General features: G+C 36.2%; 1 protein-coding gene across 3 annotated transcripts in view; it reads right to left on the bottom strand.

Annotated features, from left to right (window-relative positions):
• Positions 1–20905, bottom strand: part of LOC122550728 (paraspeckle component 1-like) — a 123363-nt gene that overhangs the window by 74051 nt on the left and 28407 nt on the right. For all 3 annotated transcript variants that reach the window (XR_006311930.2, XM_043691888.2, XM_043691889.2), the window contains 2 exons: positions 16319–16424; positions 1901–1958 (listed from right to left, as the gene is read on the bottom strand). Coding sequence is in view for 2 of the 3 variants with exons in the window: in XM_043691888.2 (XP_043547823.1) it covers positions 1901–1958; positions 16319–16424 (164 nt within the window). In the remaining variant the exon portion in view is untranslated. The remainder of the gene's footprint in view (positions 1–1900; positions 1959–16318; positions 16425–20905) is intronic.

Here is a 20905-nt window from a genome sequence, read left to right on the forward strand (position 1 = left end):
CCTAAATTTAACCCATTGAGAAAGCAGTGACAATTCTAAAAGGACCAGCTGCTTCATTGTGACTTAACTGATCACTATCTCCACTGCAAATAAGATACCTTCCTTGACTTGCCAACAATATCCATATTTATTTAGTAATCAGAAAAGCAGTTGAACACACTTCATTTTTCACAAACCGTGACAACAATGGACTATCCTTAACAAAACTTATATCTCAAGCAACAGATTAAAACAGATTATCTCAGCTTTACACTGTTTGTGGTACATTGTTGAGTGTAGCATATAGTCTCATAATCTCCTACATTATTACAACATTGAATATATTTTTACTTTAAAGTAACTGAGACAAGTCCCAAGCTGCTGAAAAACGTCCTGTAAAACCAAGGACTTTCTCTTTTATTTTTCTGGCCACAAGGCTGCACTTCAATGGCCAAAATACTTGATGCACTGTGAATACGACTATTGACTAAGTGCATAACTAGAGTTTTGATGTTAAAACTGGAAATGTGATTTGACTTTCAAATTATTTTATACTCTCAACTCATATTTACCGATGATAGTTGACCATGACGTTAAATAAAGTGCAACTTATACCATAACAATGCACTGAGTGATGTCACAATCAAGTTTTAATTAGTTATCTTATGTATACAGATATGATACCACTGCTTGAATATTGAATTCGCACAGAACTGCAAGACACCAACTGAAAAATACAAACAACAGGAATAAGAACTTGGAGAAGTCAAAGTGGGGTGCGTTCACATTCTGTGTACGTTATGAGAAAATGCAAATAAACACATTAGAGTGCAATTATTAACACAAGTAAAATACATAAATACACAACAACACTCATTTCATGGTTAGTTTCACCATATACGAAAAGCACTTAGGCAACAAGCTACAGTCTATGTATGAAGCTTCATTCTATAGAAATACAACCTGATTTTAACAAGTTGCAGTCCACATCATCTCCTCTTTGGTGCAAGATATAGCTTTACAATGTTCAGACCACTACAGAAGACAAGTTATCTCAATTCCAAAAGAGTTGCAACTCGTATCATAATAGTACAGCATCACCAGTCAATGAAATTTAGTTTTACTATATTACTATAATACTACCTAGTATTAAAATGATGATGTTATTGCTTGAAGTTTACAAATTGATTCAGAACGGTCGGATATCAGCAAATAAAAATATTGACAATATGAATAAAAGCTTGGTAAACCTAAAAATGAAAATAAAACTTCAAAATTCACTAGTACTACGACTAAGACAAAAGCAGTCATGCAATTACTTGTTTTAAAGTATACTGTATCAGAGTTCTGGTCAACTGAAGAAGGTTGATATCAGCATTTTGTATCCATTCCAAAGAGCCCCCATGGAGGTGACAACACATTGCTTTCTGAAACGGTGCATGCTGGATGATCAGCAGCTTAATACAACTGAGTAACTTTTCAAAGGTCAGTTAAATCTCCTGATTTATTTACACAATTAAGCTGAAATTATTTCCTCAGCTGCCAGTGTGGCATTTGAATGCATGTCCCCATTTAATTGGTCCAAATGCTGGATTACTAATCCAGAAATACAAACCATTAGACTACAATCCCCAAAGTTTAGTGCAAGAAAAACTGTAGTGTGGTACCGTTCAATTAAGTGCAAGATGTTATATAATAGAGAAAGAAAATCAAAGTTTGACGTATTCATTATATTAAATTCTTATGTACTAGGAGGAGCTTTACAACTTTCAAAGTACAGCAATCATACTTTTACATACTGAAATAGTAAAATTAATTTCAGCTTTCAAACAGATACAGTCCCAAAGAACAATGCTAGGCACAACCATGAAGTAAACAAAATGTCCAACACCTCAAGTGTTTTCATTGATTAAGACCCTACCTCCCATGCCAATTCCTCCACGTGGACCCATATCACCCATCCTCATATCCTGTTCTCTCTGAAAATAAAAACATTTTCATGGTCAACCTACCAGCACAGATTATCTGTGTATGTTCAATTTCTTACCATTAATTGCAAATAAAAAAATCCTATTCTTTTTCCTAAAAAAATGAACTACCCAGGTCTAAAATCAAAACCTGAATATTTGAATAAAAAGTGAATAAAAGAGCAGGTTGAGATTCAACTGCACCTCACTCATATAATACTCTGCAACAGAATGGGGGTAATTTTCAACTCCAGAAAAGGTGGAAATTGGTAGTAAAGTTCTACCATTCTACCCAATCTTCCTTTCTATTTGCTTCACTTCAATTTCATGTGCATTGTGTCAATGCTTTTTAACCACCAGATTGAAAAGTGCCCCCAATATCTGACTTTTGTTTTCATGAAAGCATCTCAATTAAATTATAATGGTTGTATTTCACTCAGCAGTCACAAATCTTACATAACAGAAAATCCATTTGCAAAGTATGAAATATTACACCACTTAATACATGCCTGCCTATTGTCCACATTATCCAAAATAATGGTGTGATTCAGGGCTTGTGCTTGAGTAGTATCATTTCAGGCCTTAACAGGATCCCAACGTAACCACAAAAATAAAGTCAATTTCTTGTAAAATGTGCTTACTTTGTCCACTGTTGGACATCACAAGAAAAAGACATACAGCCATATAACAGATTATTAGCCACTTTCATTCAACTAGAATTACACAAAAATATAAATCACCTTATGTTTTGTAATAAGTGTCATATAAAGCAAAAGCAAATTGTGCACTTCCACAGGAAATATACCTGAAAGCAAAAATCTCAGAAAAGACAAAGAAAACATCCAAAATATATAAACAAATGTTAAATCAGCATCTGCATTAAGAGCTCCCAATTAGAACCAAAATGATGTTTTTTCACATGCTTAAAATTACAGTTAAGAAATATAAATGAAATTCAAAGTTTATTACTTTTTGTTTAAAAAAGTTTCAATAAAAACATTTTTTGAACTGGAAATGCCTCATTTGGTAGTAGACCTAAAGTATTCTTTACAGATAAGTTAAACAAATCTATGCACATGCAATTTTTCAGCCCTGCTGCTGCATCTTCTAGAGCAATAGTTTTCAAACATTTGGCATGAGGTACAGCTCATCTTGGGGGTGGGGTTTGCTGGGAAGCTCAGTTTGATAGATGATGACTAGCATTCATTTGAGATAAATATCAACAATATGGGCTTGATTTCGGATTTGACCAAAAGCAGACCGGACACCTCCCTCCTCACTTGTCTGAACATGAAAGGCAATGGCAAGCTCCTACTGACAAAAATTGTCAAGAAAAAACAGTCAGAGGGAAGCATCAGTAGACCATGAATTAAGGACCAATTCTGGGTTGAGCACACATACCATACCACTCAACTTCCAGAACACTGCGCTCTTCACAATGGAAAATAGTGGTACCATTGGATAAAAACACTTCAGTGTAGCAGGTGACAGAAATATGATATGAGCCAACAAATGCTTAACCAAATAATAAATAAAATGAGTAAGTTCAGGTAGCTGTTTGATAACTTGAAAACACCTGGGTGTCCTCTAAAGCACTTTAGGGTCTGAAGCGTACTTTGTCTTTCCTGCATTTAATTCATCCTTTACCCAGAGTTGATACATATTTAAATAGAATCTATGAACACGTAAATCAGGAATTTTTAAGTAACTGCTCATACCACAACTGTTCTACCGAAATGTTAAGCACACTTTATTACTGGAAGCAAGCTAATTGACCAATGTTTTCCCACCCGTGTACACGAGAGGAACTCCGGCAATGTTTAGTCTTTAGGAGAATCAGATAAATGGCACCAATATCTGCAGATATAATTCAATCTTCATGTTAAAGATCATATCACTTCTAAATTCATATTTGGATGTTGTATTACAATAGTAAAATATACAGAAATAATAACTGGAACAAAGGAGTTTCTTCGCAATCTTTGATTCATATGACCACTCATTCCCACTCCATTTCTATCATGCAATGGTACTCTTTACGTTGCTGTACATGCTATACTCAAGCAATGAGATAACATATTCTATAGTTCAGGAGTTCCTTTTATATGTGTGGAATTCCACTCAGTTACTAATGATTGGCAGACCAACAGCTCACTATTGGTTTTTCACACATCACTACAATTTTTCTGAATTAGTAATATTCTCAAAAGTTTTGATGAGCTTATTGAAGCACAATCCAAACGTATCACCACTGTAACAAAAAAAAATTTAGAGCTGTTTCACGGAGATTAAAATCCCGAGCAATTCTCAGAAAGCAGATGTTCCACACCTGCAGTCACAGGCACAATGAATACATTATTAGCCTCATAACGTATTTGTTCTTCAATGTAATTCATGACATCAATGGAGTCTTACATTGCAGCAGCGAATGGAACACTAATGACAGAAGTGTTGTGTTGTCTCATTATATAATACCACTAGCGACTTTGCAGGTTAAGTGTATTTTTTATTGACAAAAGCCTACTCTAAGAAATTTGCAATCATACCAGCTGTAATAACATTTCACAAAATATTGTTTTATGAAGTATGACAAAAAAACTAAAGTTTTCTGTACTTTTCCACCGTTTACACAGAATACTGCATTTATTTGACTCTAGTTTCATTTTCAGATCATTTTACACAAATTCAATTCAAATTTTGTTGCTTCAAAATTTAGTACAATTCCTTATATCATTAGTGAGAATGTAATCTATTTTCCTGGAGTATTAATCTCCTGCAATCTGCAATATAACATTTGAAGGATTAATATATAGCTTGAAGACTTTGTAGCCAAGATGACTCGAGGAGGACTCAAGATGAAATAACTTATTCAGTTCAATTTGAAAACAATATCCTTGTAGCTGAATAATCTATAATTCCCAAAAAAGCCACACTTGCTGCTTGTATAGAGAGATTCTACACACATCACTATTTGATTTCCCTCTTGGGAATCCTGTGAAGTTCAGCCATGTGGATTTACTATGTTATGCAAATTAGCCACATGTTTTTAACTAATAGTAGCACCCAGAGTATGTATTAATTCACATAATTGCTCATTAGTAATAACACATGACCAGTTCATTCTCAATACAGAACAAAATTGAGCAGTAAAAGTCAAAGAATTTCAAATTACCATCATCTAGTAGGACTAATAAAAAGCAGAATACTGCAGATTCTAGGAACCAGAAATGAAAATAGGAAATGCTGACGCTGCCAGGCCTGTTGAGTATTTTCAGAGTTGTTTTCTATTCTCATCCTACTATCAACTTTTCCTACTAACTTTCAGCTTTGTGAAACATTCCAAATGCTGAAATGGCAAACAGACAATCAGAAAAATTATACAAGTGAAAAAACACATGTGCAAATTATTAGTTGTTCACTGAAGATCTGGTACCAAATGAGGCATGAACTAATCAGCAAGTTTTTTGAAATATAGAAATCAATTTGCCATAAAACAATAACCTTCCATCAAATGTCTCTAGCAAAATTATCAAGTTGTGACCACTTCTAGCCTTTCAATCTTAAATGGATCAGAACTTCTGCTCTTTACCACTATAGAATTTGAGGAGGTATGGAAATTTAAACAATTTGAATACAAGAATCAAAAAAGTACTACTATCACATAATTTAATAAACTTCATTTGTGAACTTCTGTATTATTTACGTAATATTTGCATTAGCTCAAAAACAAAAATTCTTGATCATTTATGTTCAGGAATGACAGAGTCTGTCTTTGAATACAGCAAGATACCTTAGCCTATTTTGAAGAAATGTTTGTGCAAAATCTGTTAGTTACCAGAGATCACAAAAATTTTCTTTGAAACAATATCATTCAGAAAATGTGCAGATCTTACCTGTACACACTATCAATAGATAGAAAAAAAAAGTGAAAAGAAAATGACTTTACGAATCTGATATAGCCATTCAAATCTTTAAATGTGCAGTGTAAAAAACAGAATATTGCTCACTTAGTTTACAATTTGATTAGTTCCTATTTGTTTATTTAATTGATCAATGCAGTCAAATGAGAACTGTATATGGATTCTGCAGCAATCTTTTTACCCAATAGATAATTGTTAATTGTAAAGCATAACACCCTTCAATAGAGAAATGAAAAATGAAAAGAATTTGATGGCACTGACTTATTACTTTTAGGCAAGTTAAATTACTCTAATACTCTAAAAATAGCTTATCAGATATTATAGTTACATATCATGGCGAAGATGATCCAATATTGAACTGGAAGAGAACAAACGTTCCTAACCTTACCCAAGCACAAGTATAGAACTAATCATGTGCACTTACCATTATGTTCAGTGACCATGGACAGTTTAATGCAGTGTTTCGATAAAGAAATCAACAGATCATAATTTTGAGTATGGACGACAAACTGCTTCCAAAAGACCAAGGTTACTTGAACCAACATGCTCACAATTTCAAGTAGTTTATTGCTAGCTTAAAAACCTTGGTGTATTCTGAATGAGTTTCGACCTACTCCAGATAAAGTACAGCTGTGAGGTTTTAGAACAGGTTGATATTTTGGATCAAAACTACAAAATAACCAAGTAGCAACTCTGGTATTCTTACCATAGATATGGATACCTAGCTACAATCATAAACAGAGGGTATATTCACAAAACTACTTTGTAAATATATTAAACTGTTAAAGTAGTAATTTCTACAGCACTTATTTTGGCCAAGTTATCAACTGCTTGAGAAGAAAAGATTTGCACACTGTAGTTTATGTATATTTTGCAAAATCCTCTAGTGTTCTAATTATGAGAAAGGCTGTTGCTAAAGGTTTGATTTGTAAATAGTGAAAAAAAAATTACAATTCCTAGGAGCAGTTTTAATTATGCCACTGGGTTTTAAACATTGCTCCTGACAAGAGCTAGTCTTTTTATGTTATGACCAAGACAATTCAAATATATTCCATCCAGTGCAAACAAGTTGAGCATACAGTGCTTATCAACTAAAGCTTTATGGCTGGATCAACCTTGCAAATCACAATACATTCCAAATTGGAAAAAAGTATATTCTACTGCCTTAAACTTAACTTTGCTGTTTCAAATTAATGTTGAATTTTAACAACTTGCATTTATTTAGCATGTATAACACAACATAAAGACTCATGGTACTTCATAGAAGCACTGCAAAACAAATTGACACAGCCACAGGAGGAGAACTAGGTCAAATGACAAAAAGCTTAGTCAGACAGTTTCTTAAGTAGTATCTTAAGGGAGGAAAGCGAAGTAGATAGTCAAGAAAAGGTGTAGGGAGGCTATTTCAGAGCATGTAGCCCAAGCAGCTAAAAAGCATGGGGGATAGGAGTTGAGGTTGCAAGGAATTAGAAAACAAGCATTAGAATTACATAAAATATTGCTTGACCAGGAAACAATGTAGGTCAACAAGCAGAGATCACAGGGGAATAAACCTTGTTGCAGGCCGAAACATTGTACACTTGCAGCAGGTTGCAGGCAGACCAGCCAAGAATAAATTAGAACCACTTTAGAGGAAACAAAAAAGTGCTAACAAGTGCTTTGGTAGCAAGAAAGGTGATTCAGGGGTTTTTATGTGGAAGTGACCAATATTAGTGATGACAGAAATTACATTTATAAGCTTGGGATTAAAAAAGGTGGCACGGAGGTATGTGACTGGGATCCAAATTGATGTGTTTATAAATGGACTTCTGGTTTGAATGCCAGGCCTCTAGGAATTCCCGTGCATGTCTCTGTTTAGCTTGTCTCAGGATGGAGGTATTGTCCCAGGCGATCTGGTGTCCCTCTTCACCAGTGATAATTGGTCGTATCTTTTGGTGGCTAATTGTTGCTCATATATCCTGGTGGCTAGTTTCCTGCCCATCTGTCTAATGTAATGTTTATTGCAGTCCTTGCAGGGAATTTTGTATATGACATTTGTTCTGCTGGTTGTTGGTACAGGGTCCTTTAAATTCATCAAGAGCTGTTTCAACGTGGTGATAGGTTTGTGGGCTACCATAAAGCCTCGGGGCTGGAGTAGTCTGGTTGCCATCTCAGAGATGTTTTTTAAGTATGGCAGGGTGGCTAAAGTCCTTGGGTGTATTGTATCTTCTTGTTTAGGTCTGCTGTGCAGGAATCGGCAGACTGCGCTTATTGGGTATCTGTTGCTCCTCAATACATTATATAGTATTTTTTCTCGGCTTCTCATAGTTCCTGTGTGCCGCAGAGTGTTGTGACTCATTTAAACCCCGATGCAGCTCTGTTTGTGGGTGTTGGGATGATTGCTCCTGTAGTGGTGTATCTGGTCAGTGTGTGGGGCTTTCTTTGGCTTTTCGTTCGACTGATGATTATTACCTCAAATCTATTTCCTTGCCTGCCTCTCATAACCTTTAATTCAACTTTAATATATTAAATGACCAGTCTGCATTACCTCCAAGGGAAGAGCCTCAGAGGCATGAAGTTGCTGCTCATCTCTGGCTTAATTGGACAGCGTAAGACACAAGGGAGCTGTTGAGGAGGTATAGCTGGATATCAATGCACGTCAAAACTAATGCTGTGCCTACAGTGAAACATAGTGAAATGGATAAGAAAACATTGTTGACGAGCACATCAGAGTCAAGAGCAGAAACAGGAAGACACATCTAGCAAGCAATTATCTGGTTCCAATTAAGTATTTAAGAAAGGAACTAGGTGTGAGCAGTCATACCTAGCTGCAAGTGAGCACAGAGGTGTTGGAGAAAGTGGTGTTGTACACCATGTTAAAAAGGATGAGGAGGGAAATTTTACTGTGGTAATAGGCACACCACATGTTATGGGTGACTTTGAGAAGAGATTTTCTTTCGGTACTATGGAAAAAGGGTAAAACCGGATTGTAGGAATTCAAAAGTAATTAATAAACGTGAATTGAAAGTGGGTGTTATTATACACATTCCAAATACACAGTTTTTCATAGATATTGTTAATGGAAAGTGCATTTATAGAATAGGCAGAAACAATGGTAGAGTTTATAGCTTCTTTTATACCAACTGAAAAATATTCAATAACTTGTAATTAATTATATTCAAGTGTAAACACGTTAGTTTAGAAAAATCCAGAAAGTATAACCAGCATCAGGTTCCATTAAGATAACAATTACAAGCTGTGCAACAAATTCCTGAATGGTAGTTACGGCTAGCAAGTATAAAGCCAGCATACATCCAAGATGATGTTTAAGCAGTCAATAAGTGCACCAATATTCAGTCAAGCTATCCGATAACCGTGACCCTAAAACTGAACAAATGAGAGGCCAAATGCTGAATTCCTGGGAGGTCAAACAAGCACTTGGTCCTCACTCACTGATATACTATTAAAGGCAGTATATTACTATTCAAAACTTATGTTTTTGAATATTATCCTCTGGACTAAAATATCATTCCAATTTTAGGAGCATCATAAAGCCTATGCTTTTATTGAAACTGCAGAATTTTCTTCTCTTCATTCCGGGTGGGAGAGTCCAAAACTAGAAGGCATAGGTTTAAGGAAAGAGGGAAAAGATTTAAAAGAGACTTCAGGGGCAACTTTTTGGTGCTTGAATGGAATGAAACGCCAGAGGAAGTGGTGGAGGCTCGTATAATTACAACATTTAAAAGGCATGTGGATGGGTATATGAATAGGAAGAGTTTAGAGGGATATGGCCCAAGTATTGGCAAATGGGAGTAGATTAATTTAGGATATCTCGTCGGCATGGACGAGTTGGACTGAAGGGTCTGTTTTTGTGCTGCACAGCTAACTCTTCTGTGGGGTGTAGGCATCACTGGCAAGACTAAAATTTGATGTCCAAGCCCAACTGCTTACAGGAAGGGGTTAAGAATCAATCTGTTGTTGTAGGTCTGGGATCATATGAATACCACACCAGGCAAGGATTACAACTGTCATTCCTTAAAAGAACATTGGTGAACCAGGTGGGCATTTAAAATGGTTGACACTGGCTGTCATGATCACTATCTAGATTAACATTAGAGATTTTTACAAATTGAATTTAAACCAATTAAACAGGATTTGAACCCACATCCCTTGAGCACTAGCATTGGCCTCTAGATTACTAGTCCAGGAATACTAACATTGTACCATCTCCAATTCATGATAATTGCCAGAGATGGCACAATATTACAGATCTCAAGCATCAGTACATTCATTCAATCTCACAGTTTGGAGATTATACCACAACAGCATAATTGTTCATCTTAAATGAAAATGAATGCTGTACAAGGAAATCACTTTAAAATTGACAGCAAATCTTATCTAAATTCTTAGAAGGCCACACAGAGTCTTCGCTTAGACGATAAGCAAACACAAGCTTGGTCAAAATCAAAGGTTAATTCTTAACTCCAGATAGAATTGCATGACATATGTCACAAACTATGAATGCATAACGAGGAGTTCACACTTTTAGTCTTTTAAGGAATCCAATGGCTTTGGTTCTAAAAGTTGGAAACTAAGAAGAATACATAATGCAACAAAAAGGAGAAAAATTCAACAGGAGTTAACTTTAAAAAAAATTCTCCCAGGTCCAGTTCAACCTGCTATGATGAACCTGTGTTTTAATATTTTGTAGAGTGAATGTAAGTGCAAGTCATAATGCTGAAATGTTAAGCCAATTTCAGGTGCAGTGGCTGGCAAACCTTGTTAGAAGATTCACAAATCTTAGAAGTCTGGCCTCTTCAGCTGACAGGTGAGTAGCTTGTGGTTGGCGTCCAAGTCGATAGCCTTCCCATGTCTGTTAAATACAGCATCAACAACCAAACTGGCATGCAGACAGCACAAAAACCACCACAGGTTTCTGTATACCTTGGCTGAGCTTCACATCTGCCCAACATAGTTGACGTGACCCGAGAGTGATAAGGATGGCAGATGCCTCAAACTTCAATATTTTACTTAAAATGTGAATCATCCAGGTATTACACAAATCAAAATTTTTTGAAGATCATCATCATGCCTTATCAGCTGATTTAATTCTACATTCTCTCTATTGGATAAAGGAGTTAGAGTGATGGTCCTAATTTAAGTAATAGTGGTGACTGAAGAAGTTGTTTCCAAACTGAATGTTGCCTTTTGTGCAAGTTATAACAATGTCAAAAATATATATTTAAAAAAAAGAAACAGCATTAGAAATCAGTCTGTCTAACCTGTGGAACATTGCCCTCCAGAATGCTGAATATCATTGGACTTGCGTTACAAACAATAAAAATTTTGCAGACGGGTATATCACATATTAAGACCCAAAGCATTTTGCAAATGCTTGAAATGAAACATTGAAGGAAAACTTTCAAAGGTCAATCTCTAAACAAATGTTAACTCATAAAAAGACAAAAAAAAGTGAGATGGAGAAAAAAATTCAAACAGAATTTAAGGAATTAAATTCCTTTTAAAAGTGATTCAGTATAAAAGAAACCTCAAGAATTCAACACTTCTTTATCAACAGAAGGTTAGGAATAGGATTCCTTAACTGAATTAGACAAACTAGCATTCAAACAAGTTTATGTGGTTTACAACATCCTTCAGTGACACACACCACAAAGTGTCTTTGCGATTACACAATTAGCCACAAGATCCAATAGAATAAGAAAATTGTGACTGAACACAAAGCAAATGGAAACGCGAACATTTCTGAGCTAACTGTACACTACAGTTTATTTCTTATAGGGACTAAAATAGATGAACTGCAACTGACCTCTTACTTTTAAAATCAACTGATCTGGTGAAGTATCAGCTCTATTCTGGGCATTAACAATTTGTAAATAAACAATTTAGCTGTCCAATTACAGCAACAGCTGTAAAAATGATAAGCAATTCATTTCCAGTTCAATATTAAAAATGTATCCGTGGATCAGTTAAGAAAATGTGCCTTTCTGGTGCTGTGTGCAGCATTAGGACACATTCACACCTGCACCTCAAACTCATATGTGCCTTAAAAATTCATACCTTTCTGAGATCATTTTCTACATTGTCATTACATCAGCTTTAGTTTGGCATTGATATACACACATTGTACAATCTACTGAATTCAGAGCTTGAATTGCACACTAGTCACAATGTGCGAACCAATCAGAATTCCTCAAAATAGGAAAAGGTCAACTAAAATTCAGCAATGTGAGACAATGACTGAAGTATCACACAGCTGCCCTCAACAAAAACTAAAAACTAGGCAATCAAAGGGAGTTTTCCGAAGTCACAATTGCTTAAGTTGTTTTTGCCTCTCCATCTACCAAACAAACAAACGTCATATCAATGGTTACTGCTTACAAAAAATGTAGCTAAGAAATTTATTTATTGTAACCATTGCTCGACAGATCAACTTAGTTGTTACTTATTTAGATGTTTATAACTGGTGTCAAGTTTGTCATTCCATCAATTCAGAGTGCAAGAAGCAGCAAATAACTCAGTACTTTATGAAGTTGTGAACAATTATGCATTTTTTTTTTTTAAATGCATTTGTTCATGGAGTAGGAGATGCACTAGCATTGCAAACACTTATTGCTCATGTTTCAATGCAATTAAGGTACTGTTGGTGAGTCACCTTCTTGAACTGTCATTGCCACATGATGCAGATAAACTTAGGTGTTGTTAGGGAGATAATTCCAGAATTTTCACTGTGAGGAATGATGATGTAGCTCAAAGTTAAACTGATGAGTGACAGAGGGGAGCTTGCAGCTGTTCGTGTTCTCATTCATCTGCAGTGGTCATCCTTCTAAAATGGTAGAGTTGACATATTTGGAAAGTGCCAAAATGGTGTTAAAGGAATCTCAGCAAGTTCATTTATCAACAAATTAGTTAAAAATACCACTTAGTTTCAACACCTTAAAAGAAAAATTTCACAATTTAAAAATATCATATGGTCTCAATCTTTCTTAAATCAGATTCATAATAGTTCACTACTGCTGTGGTGCATTAAGTAGTGGTAGAAGGATGAACACATTAAGTACACCACCAAACTAGTTCTACTGTATCAAGAATCAAAGCTTGCAGTTATATTAAGTAGAATTAAAAATTAATAAGAGATTAATCTAATAAAGCAATAATTCAACTACTGGTTGGGAGGCAACATGGACTGAAGGAAGCAACTTCATTCATTCAGTTAGTCAGTTCTTCTTTTAGCAGCTCATTTATTCAGATCAATGCCTAAGAACTGGGAAGTGGGTGAACTCCCATCCTGAATTGGAGGTGCCAGTGTTGGACTGGGGTGTACAAAGTTAAAGATCACACAACACCAGGTTATAGTCCAATACTATAACCTGGTGTTGTGTGATTTCTTTTTAAATTTCCCATCCTGAAAGACACCAAAATACATGCAAGTAGGATAGAGATAGAGAAAGAGATAGATATAGGGATAGAGAGCACAAACCAGCCTATCAACAGCAAACACTGAAGTCACCTAGCCAGGTAATGAAACGTCTGGATATCAAACCTACAGCTGAGCGAGCAAACCTACACCCTAAACACTGAAATGAAACATCCCACAGTTCAAGGAATAGGGAGTAGCTAACAAGATAAATACTGGTTGTAGATGTTGCTGGAGTAGCCATCAACTAGGTAACTTACTTTTGCCAGGACTCCAGGAGAGTAGTGAGTCTCCAAGGCTATATGCTGAACAATCACAGGAGGGAGACTGCCCTCAATGCAGTTTAATGATGGATTGATAATTGAGGATATTGATGAATTTCTAATGTAATTTCTGTGCAAGTATCCCATATATCAACAATTACAGAAAGTACTGCTGCTATCAATACCAATGCATCATCTCAAAACATGTTAATGAAAATGGAAAAGGACTGCTGAAAAATCAAAAGTAGTCATAAAGAAAATCTCATGAGCTAATAAATTATTTTTATCCCAGTGACTGACAGTCCTTGATAACAGTCTCTTACAATTTGTAAGTTTGTGTCATGATTAATGTTTTAATATTAGAATCAGAAATTCACAGGTCTGTAAATTGACTACCTGGACAGTCAAGCTGTAGCTCATTGCACTCACATTCCAATCTGTGGGAAGGCCAGTATCCTTCATATATCCTAATAACTGCATTTTTGAAATAACTGCCAACTTTGCTCGACCTCAAGTTACAATAACCACAATTTCCAGCAAAGTTGCCAGGAAAAAATGCAAGCAGTGAGAGAATGAGATATCAGACAGGATAGAAGGAACAGGTAGGGCATCGATGTCCCGAGCCTGGTTATTTGGTTAAATGATTATTAACCTGGAATACTGCAAAAGGCGACAACACCTTTAAGGAGGAATCAAATTCCTGGCACAAATCGAAGATTTCACCGAATTCCCAGAAAACGAGCAGATTTGATAATTAAGGACATAGACAAGCATTTCTGCAATCACAATACTGATCCTCAAATAACATGTTGCCACAGCAGTGTCAAGAAAAAGGACATTATTTGCAAGGGGAACAGTTCAAATCAGAACTAATGACCTATGAAGAACAATGATTGAGGACCTTCAGGCATCATTTCAGATATTCAAAACAAAAATCCAGAAAAGCTGAATCATAAAAAGGTATTACAGGAAAGCAAGATTATGTTCCAGTACCATGAGCAAATGGAGTGTAAAAGCAGGAAAATATGCAGGTGAATGTGATGAAGGATGGATAATTTCAGATTTTTAGGGGATTGGGACAGACTCTAGAGAAGAAGGCATCTGTACAAAGATAGATGGACTGTACCCAAATAAGACGATAGCCATGTCCTACTGTGAGGTCAACTGTGGCACGGAGTATGGAACCTGAAAATAGCAGGCAGTAGCAAAACTGAGATGATATCCTCTCATCACTAAAATGAGAGAGCAAGACAGTGTGCAAGAAAGCAAGCACACAAGAAAAGAGAAAGCGAGAACAAGAGTAAGAGGAGAGAAAAGGGAAAAGGCAAAGCAACCAAAATCTAACAGAAATGGGAAACTTATGACAAAAGTCTGAAGTCAGGATACAGCTAAATGACCAAGACGACTACGGAAAGCACAAATTAGAAGGTTAATACAGGAGATGGAGGTCATGAGGAAGGTGAGCAGGAAATTTTAGATTGAGACCAAAATATTTTATTAAGAAAAGCATAAGCATTTTGCGAGGTGAAACGTGGGGCCGATTAAGTTCCCAAAAGAAAATCTTCAAATTTCTTCCTCTGAAGATTTGTAAAGTCAAGGCTAAGGATTAATCGAGTACTTTGTATCTGCCTCTACAAAGGAAGTGGATAACATGAAGCTTACATCAAATCAGGAGGCTGACAAGATAAGAATAAAAGGTGTAATAAAGAGACCATTTAAATTCACTCAGTTCAGTTGCAGTGTACCCTAGCTTGTTGAAAGAAGCAAATGGAAGAGGAATTGGACACAATCTTTACACCTTTGTGCATGTAGTAGTGATAGATAAAGTATTCACCACTCGATTACATGCAATGCTGCAAGCTCACAAAAAACAATCAACTTTTAAATTACAAGTATCATAGCTACTATTCTGACACTGATATTGACATTAAGATTTGTCCTGTTTATAGAAATTTACCAAAGTTATTTGTATCTTCTTACAGGTTGAAATTAGTATTTTGTAAAAGTTACAAAAAAAAGGATTTGCCAAGAGTAATATAGGGTCCATAAACAATGAGAAGACGAATCATGAAGAAAGATTTCAACAACAAAAAGTCAATTTTTTTTAATGTGAAAGTGGAAAATATGGTAGTAATTAATTTAATTGCTGTGAAATCTGTGATATGAAGTAGAATACAATACATAATTGCATTCTAGAAATGAGCAAAGATAAAACTAATTTCTCAAATCACGAACTTTGCATTTGGAGACTATTTAATTCTGGCCAAGTAGGCTAAAAACCACAGTACACACTGTATTAAAAAAAACCATAATATTTTATATTAAGCTCTTGCTGGAAAAAAACATAAGAGCTATATATTACAGTCTGGTATTCCAGACTGTGCTTTTCCATTACAAATATATGATTGCAGAATTCTTCATTTCAGGATTTAACTGCTCAATAATCATCTGTCGCAATGGAACATTTCATTCAACTAAGTAAATAAATGTTGAAATAAATACCAATTTTAAAAATGCTAATATTTAATTGTATTTAAGAATATACAGTATTTACAATTAAGCAGCCAGGATTCCATCTCTTTGCAAAACATTAATAAAACAAAATTACTTAATAAGCTACTAAAAATTCAAACTGCAGAATAACAACTTCAAGTTTTAAGGTTTAAAAAGGGACAGGCTTCCATCCATTTTACTTAGTGAAATGTCTTTTAAAAAATCTTGACTAATATATATACTTCTCTGCCACCCAGCCAAGACTCTGTTTTTCTTACTTACATTGCCCATGTAGTTTGGCTTATACCCTTCTTGCTGCCTTCTCAATTCATCCTGCTCTCTCTGTCGCATCATTTCCTCCTCTCGTCGACGACGTTCCTCTTCATGCCTGTCAAAATTTAACAATTTTAATCTGATAAGACCACAAAATATTACTTGCTGCTTGCACTAAATCACATTGGTGGTAGGTAAACAAGGATTAATTGCTATTATACCTGAATGGGATGTTATAACAATTTATAAAATGTGTAAGCCTCACAAAAGAAATTTAATTTAGAGCAACTTTTTAAATTCTCACAATGGAATGCAGAACAATATTTACACCACTGTAACAACAAAGCCTAAAGACAAATATATTGATTTCATAAGAACGATAACATTCAATTCTTTACAAAACGTCATAGAATTCAAGTGTAAAAAATATTTTTAAAACTGTTTCCATTATTTAATGCCGAAACATAATATGCATCAAATTAGCATTCTTAACACAGTTAAACAGCTTCAAAAGGAAAAATAGATATCGCATTCCCAAGTTTAGTGTCTGAAGAGGTGATCAAAAAGTAGGTTTGGAGAGATTTGCAAAGTTGAAGAATAAGACAAAGCTTGCTTATTTTGGACAGACTCCAAAAGTTGAACTCAAAATTTTGACATTAAAGGAAAGGAAAAGAAGAATATGACAAAACTGGAAGGAGGAAAAAAAAAAGGTATTTGAGAACACAGAGGACCATTAGAATTATTATAGTTTTTCTCACAGTTGAAAGGATGAGAAGTCCTACTCCATTATTATGTCTTTAAAAACCAGACACAAAACAAACAAATATCGGTCATGTTAATGGATTCATCAAACAGCAATGCAAAGCATTCACACACCTTCAGGTCCTGCCATAGTCACTGAAAAGAAGTCTTCTGACAAATATTCCACTTGCCTTGCTACTATGGAAGTACCACAGTTCTGGCATGCCACTACATCAATCTTCAATTCTTTGAATAAAAGAGACAGCAGCCATAGGCATTGCTTCATTAAATTATTCTGCAACCCATGTACGATACCATGTTTTGCCAGAAGATGACAAATGCAAAATGATACTTCAGTGTAGGCTTCGCATTTTGCGGGTGGTTTAAAAAAACGATTGTTGAGCCTTCAAAACTGCCTTCAGCTTCTCAATGTTCTGTCCAAAGCATGTTGTTTTTCAAGATAAAATTATTCTTGAATGTTCTGTGCACTGATTTGTGGTGACATTCTAAATTCCCCCTTTTACTTATCAAGACACTTTGATGTCACACAAGGCAAATGCTCATCTTTTACAGCTGCCAAGAGAAACTCCTTTTCATTTTCTCCTTGGAAGTTGGACATTTTTGGTTTGTTTTTAGATGTCCAGGTTCACTCATTATTATTGCTCCATTTTGTAGTTCATGATGCCATCTGCCACTGGTCACGCTGCAGACAATGCAGGTCACATTTTGGATCTGTGACTGTCACATCCAGAATGGTGATGGCTGCTTTCAAGTATAGAGGCACAGGAAGTCACTTCTGTGGGTAGTGATATACTGGCTGCGCATATAGTATATTTCTTATTTATTTACATTGCCACCACAAAAAAAACTACATTATCCTGCAACGGTATTCCAACTGGACCAAGCAAACGGCACGGTGGCACAGTGGTTGGATCTGCTGCCTCACAGCGCCAGAGACCCGGGTTCAATTCCCGCTTCGGGTAACTCTGTGGAGTTTGCACATTCTCCCAGTGTCTGTGTGGGTTTCCTCTGGGTGCTCCGGTTTCCTCCCACAGGCCAAAGATGTGCAGGTTAGGTGAATTGGCCATGATAAATTGCCCGTAGTGTCAGATGAAGGGGTAAATGTAGGGGAATGGGTCTGGGTGGGTTGCTCTTCGGAGGGTCAGTGTGGACTTGTTGGGCCGAAGATCCTGTTTCCACACTAAGTCATCTAATCTAATCTAACCAAACATAATGCAACAAGCTAGCGAGGTATGTTAAAACCACATACTTTGCTCTAGCAACACAGCTTCCAGAAGTAGTAGCCATACCATAACATGACAATTGACATGAAAGTAGCAAGGGAGCGTGGAAGTGAGCAATAAGATCAATTGTCAAACCACGCGACTTGTTGGCGACCACAGATGTACATATAAACTGGAAAACACAGATTGGCAGTCGGAACTTGGTCGAGAAGCTCAGAGCACAAACAAGATAGTTTGAGAACAGCATTTCCAAATTCAACCACAGAATGTAATGTTCCACTTGATAGAAAAGATTAATGACCTCACATTTGATGAGTGAAGTGAACTGGCATACGAAATCCAAGACACCCTCTTACATAGCAGTGACTACTGAGTGAATTTTACATCCAATTTGAATGTAAAAACATGGAAGCAGGAATAACAAAACCATAGGTGATCACAGCCATCAAAGAATTTCAGTTTTCGATAGTTGAAAAATCAAATTTGAATAAAGAGTTGCTCATCTTGATCATTATGCCAATACATCCCTGAAATAGTGATCAATTCATAAATTTTTTTTGTGCCAGCAACTGACTGATCTGGTTACAAATGTTATGTTCACTCAGATAAAGATACTGAAACTCAGATTGACGGCATCCTTTGGTTCAAATTTCTGTTGCAATCTTCTGTATGTATTTTCTGTTGATTATCATCCACCTCTTCACTGCCATGCATCCCTCCTCTCTCTCCTTTGATTTTTAAAAAAAAAACTTCTCTTATTTGAACCTCCCTCCCAATCACCTTGCCACCAACTAATTATTTTAAGACCCTACCTGCAAACCATGTTGTACAATTTGCCAGAACATTGCCCAGAACACTGTTCAAATGAAGTTTGTGGATAAACAATTGGGTCTCAGACTAAAGACAAAATTGTGGATTATGAAAGCTGAGCTAAATGAAGTGAACTTGCATATTAAGTTAGGGAAGAGACATTTAAGGCAATATTTCAGGATACTCAGAAGATAGATCTTCACCTGCTGTAAACAAAAATTCCAAATCAGGAGAATCCACCATTTACAGTTAATTATAGTTAGAGAAACCGCGATACTTCAGAAAGTAAAGATGAGCAGGTCAGATGATTACTCAGAATATAAGGAATTGCAGAGAACAAATGAAAGGTTAATCATGATGAAGAAATTAGAGCAAACTTGTCAGTAATGTAAAAGCAGATAGTAGAGATTTCTACAAGCATTTAAATAGGAAGAGAATGAGGATGTTGATAGCAGATAAGAAGGAAATAACAGATGAAATGTACAAATATTTTGTTTTCGTCATTACTATTGAGAATACAAAGAGCATTTTAGTAAAAGCTGCAAATTGGGGGTGTAAGGAAGAGAAGAAATTAGTGAAATTACAACCATGAAAATGGGAAGCCTTCAGAAATGAGATGAGAGTCCAGAGACAGTATATTCCTGTTAGGGTGAAAGGAAAGGCGGATAGGTGTAGGGAATGCTGGATGACTAAAGAAATTGAGGTTTTGGTTAAGAAAAAGAAGAAAACGTATGTCAAGTATAGACAGGATAGATTGAGTGAATCCTTAGAAGAGTATAAAGGCAATAGGAGTATACATAAGAGGGAAATCAGGAAGGCAAAAAAAGGGGACATGAGATAGCTTTGGCCAAGAGAGTTAAGGAGAATCCAAAGGATTTTTACAAATACATTAAGGACAAAAAGGTAACTAGGGAGAGTATAGGGCCCCTCAAAAATCAGCAAGGCAGCCTTTGTGTGGAGCTGCAGAAAATGGGGAAAGATACTAAACAAGTATCTTGCATCAGTATTTACTGTGAGAAAGGATATGGAAGATATAGAATGTAGGGACATAGATGGCAACATTTTGAAAAATGTCCATATTACACAGGAGGAAGTGCTGGATGCATGGAAATGCATAAAAGTGGATAAATCCCCAGGACCTGATCAGGTGCACCCTAGATCTCCGTGGGAAGCTAGAGAAGTGGTTGCTGGGCCTCTTACTGAAATGTGTGTATCTTCGACGATCACAGATGAGGTGGAGGAAGACTGGAGGTTGGCTAATATAGTGCCACTGTTTAAGGACAAGCCAAGGAGCTATAGAGCAGTGAGCCTGACGTTGGTAGTGGGCAAGTTGTTGGAGGGAATCCTGAGGGACAGGATGTACATGTATTTGGAAAGACAAGGACTGATTAGGGATAGTCAACATGGCTTTGTGTGTGAGAAATCATGTCTCACGAACTTGATTGAGTCTTTTGACGAAGTAACAGAGGATTGAGGAGGACAGCGTGGTAGACATGATCTATATGGACTTCAGTAAGGCGTTCGACAAGGTTCCCCATGGGAGACTGATTAGCAAGATTAGATCTCATGGAATACAAGGAGAACTAGCCATTTGGATATAGAACTGGCTCAAAGGTAGAAGACAGAGGGTGGTGGTGGAGGGTTGTTTTTCAAACTGTGACCAGTGGAGTGCCACAAGATTGGTGCTGGGTCCTCCAATTTTTGTCATTTATATAAATGATTTGGATGTGAGCATAAGGGGTATACAGTTAGTAAGATTGCAGACGACACCAAAATTGGAGGTGCAGTGGACAGCAAAGGA

The sequence above is a fragment of the Chiloscyllium plagiosum genome, unplaced genomic scaffold (assembly GCF_037043375.1).
Source record: "Chiloscyllium plagiosum isolate Xiang-an unplaced genomic scaffold, Cpla_swu_hap1 HiC_scaffold_6, whole genome shotgun sequence".
In the NCBI taxonomy this organism is placed as follows: Eukaryota; Metazoa; Chordata; class Chondrichthyes; order Orectolobiformes; family Hemiscylliidae; genus Chiloscyllium; species Chiloscyllium plagiosum.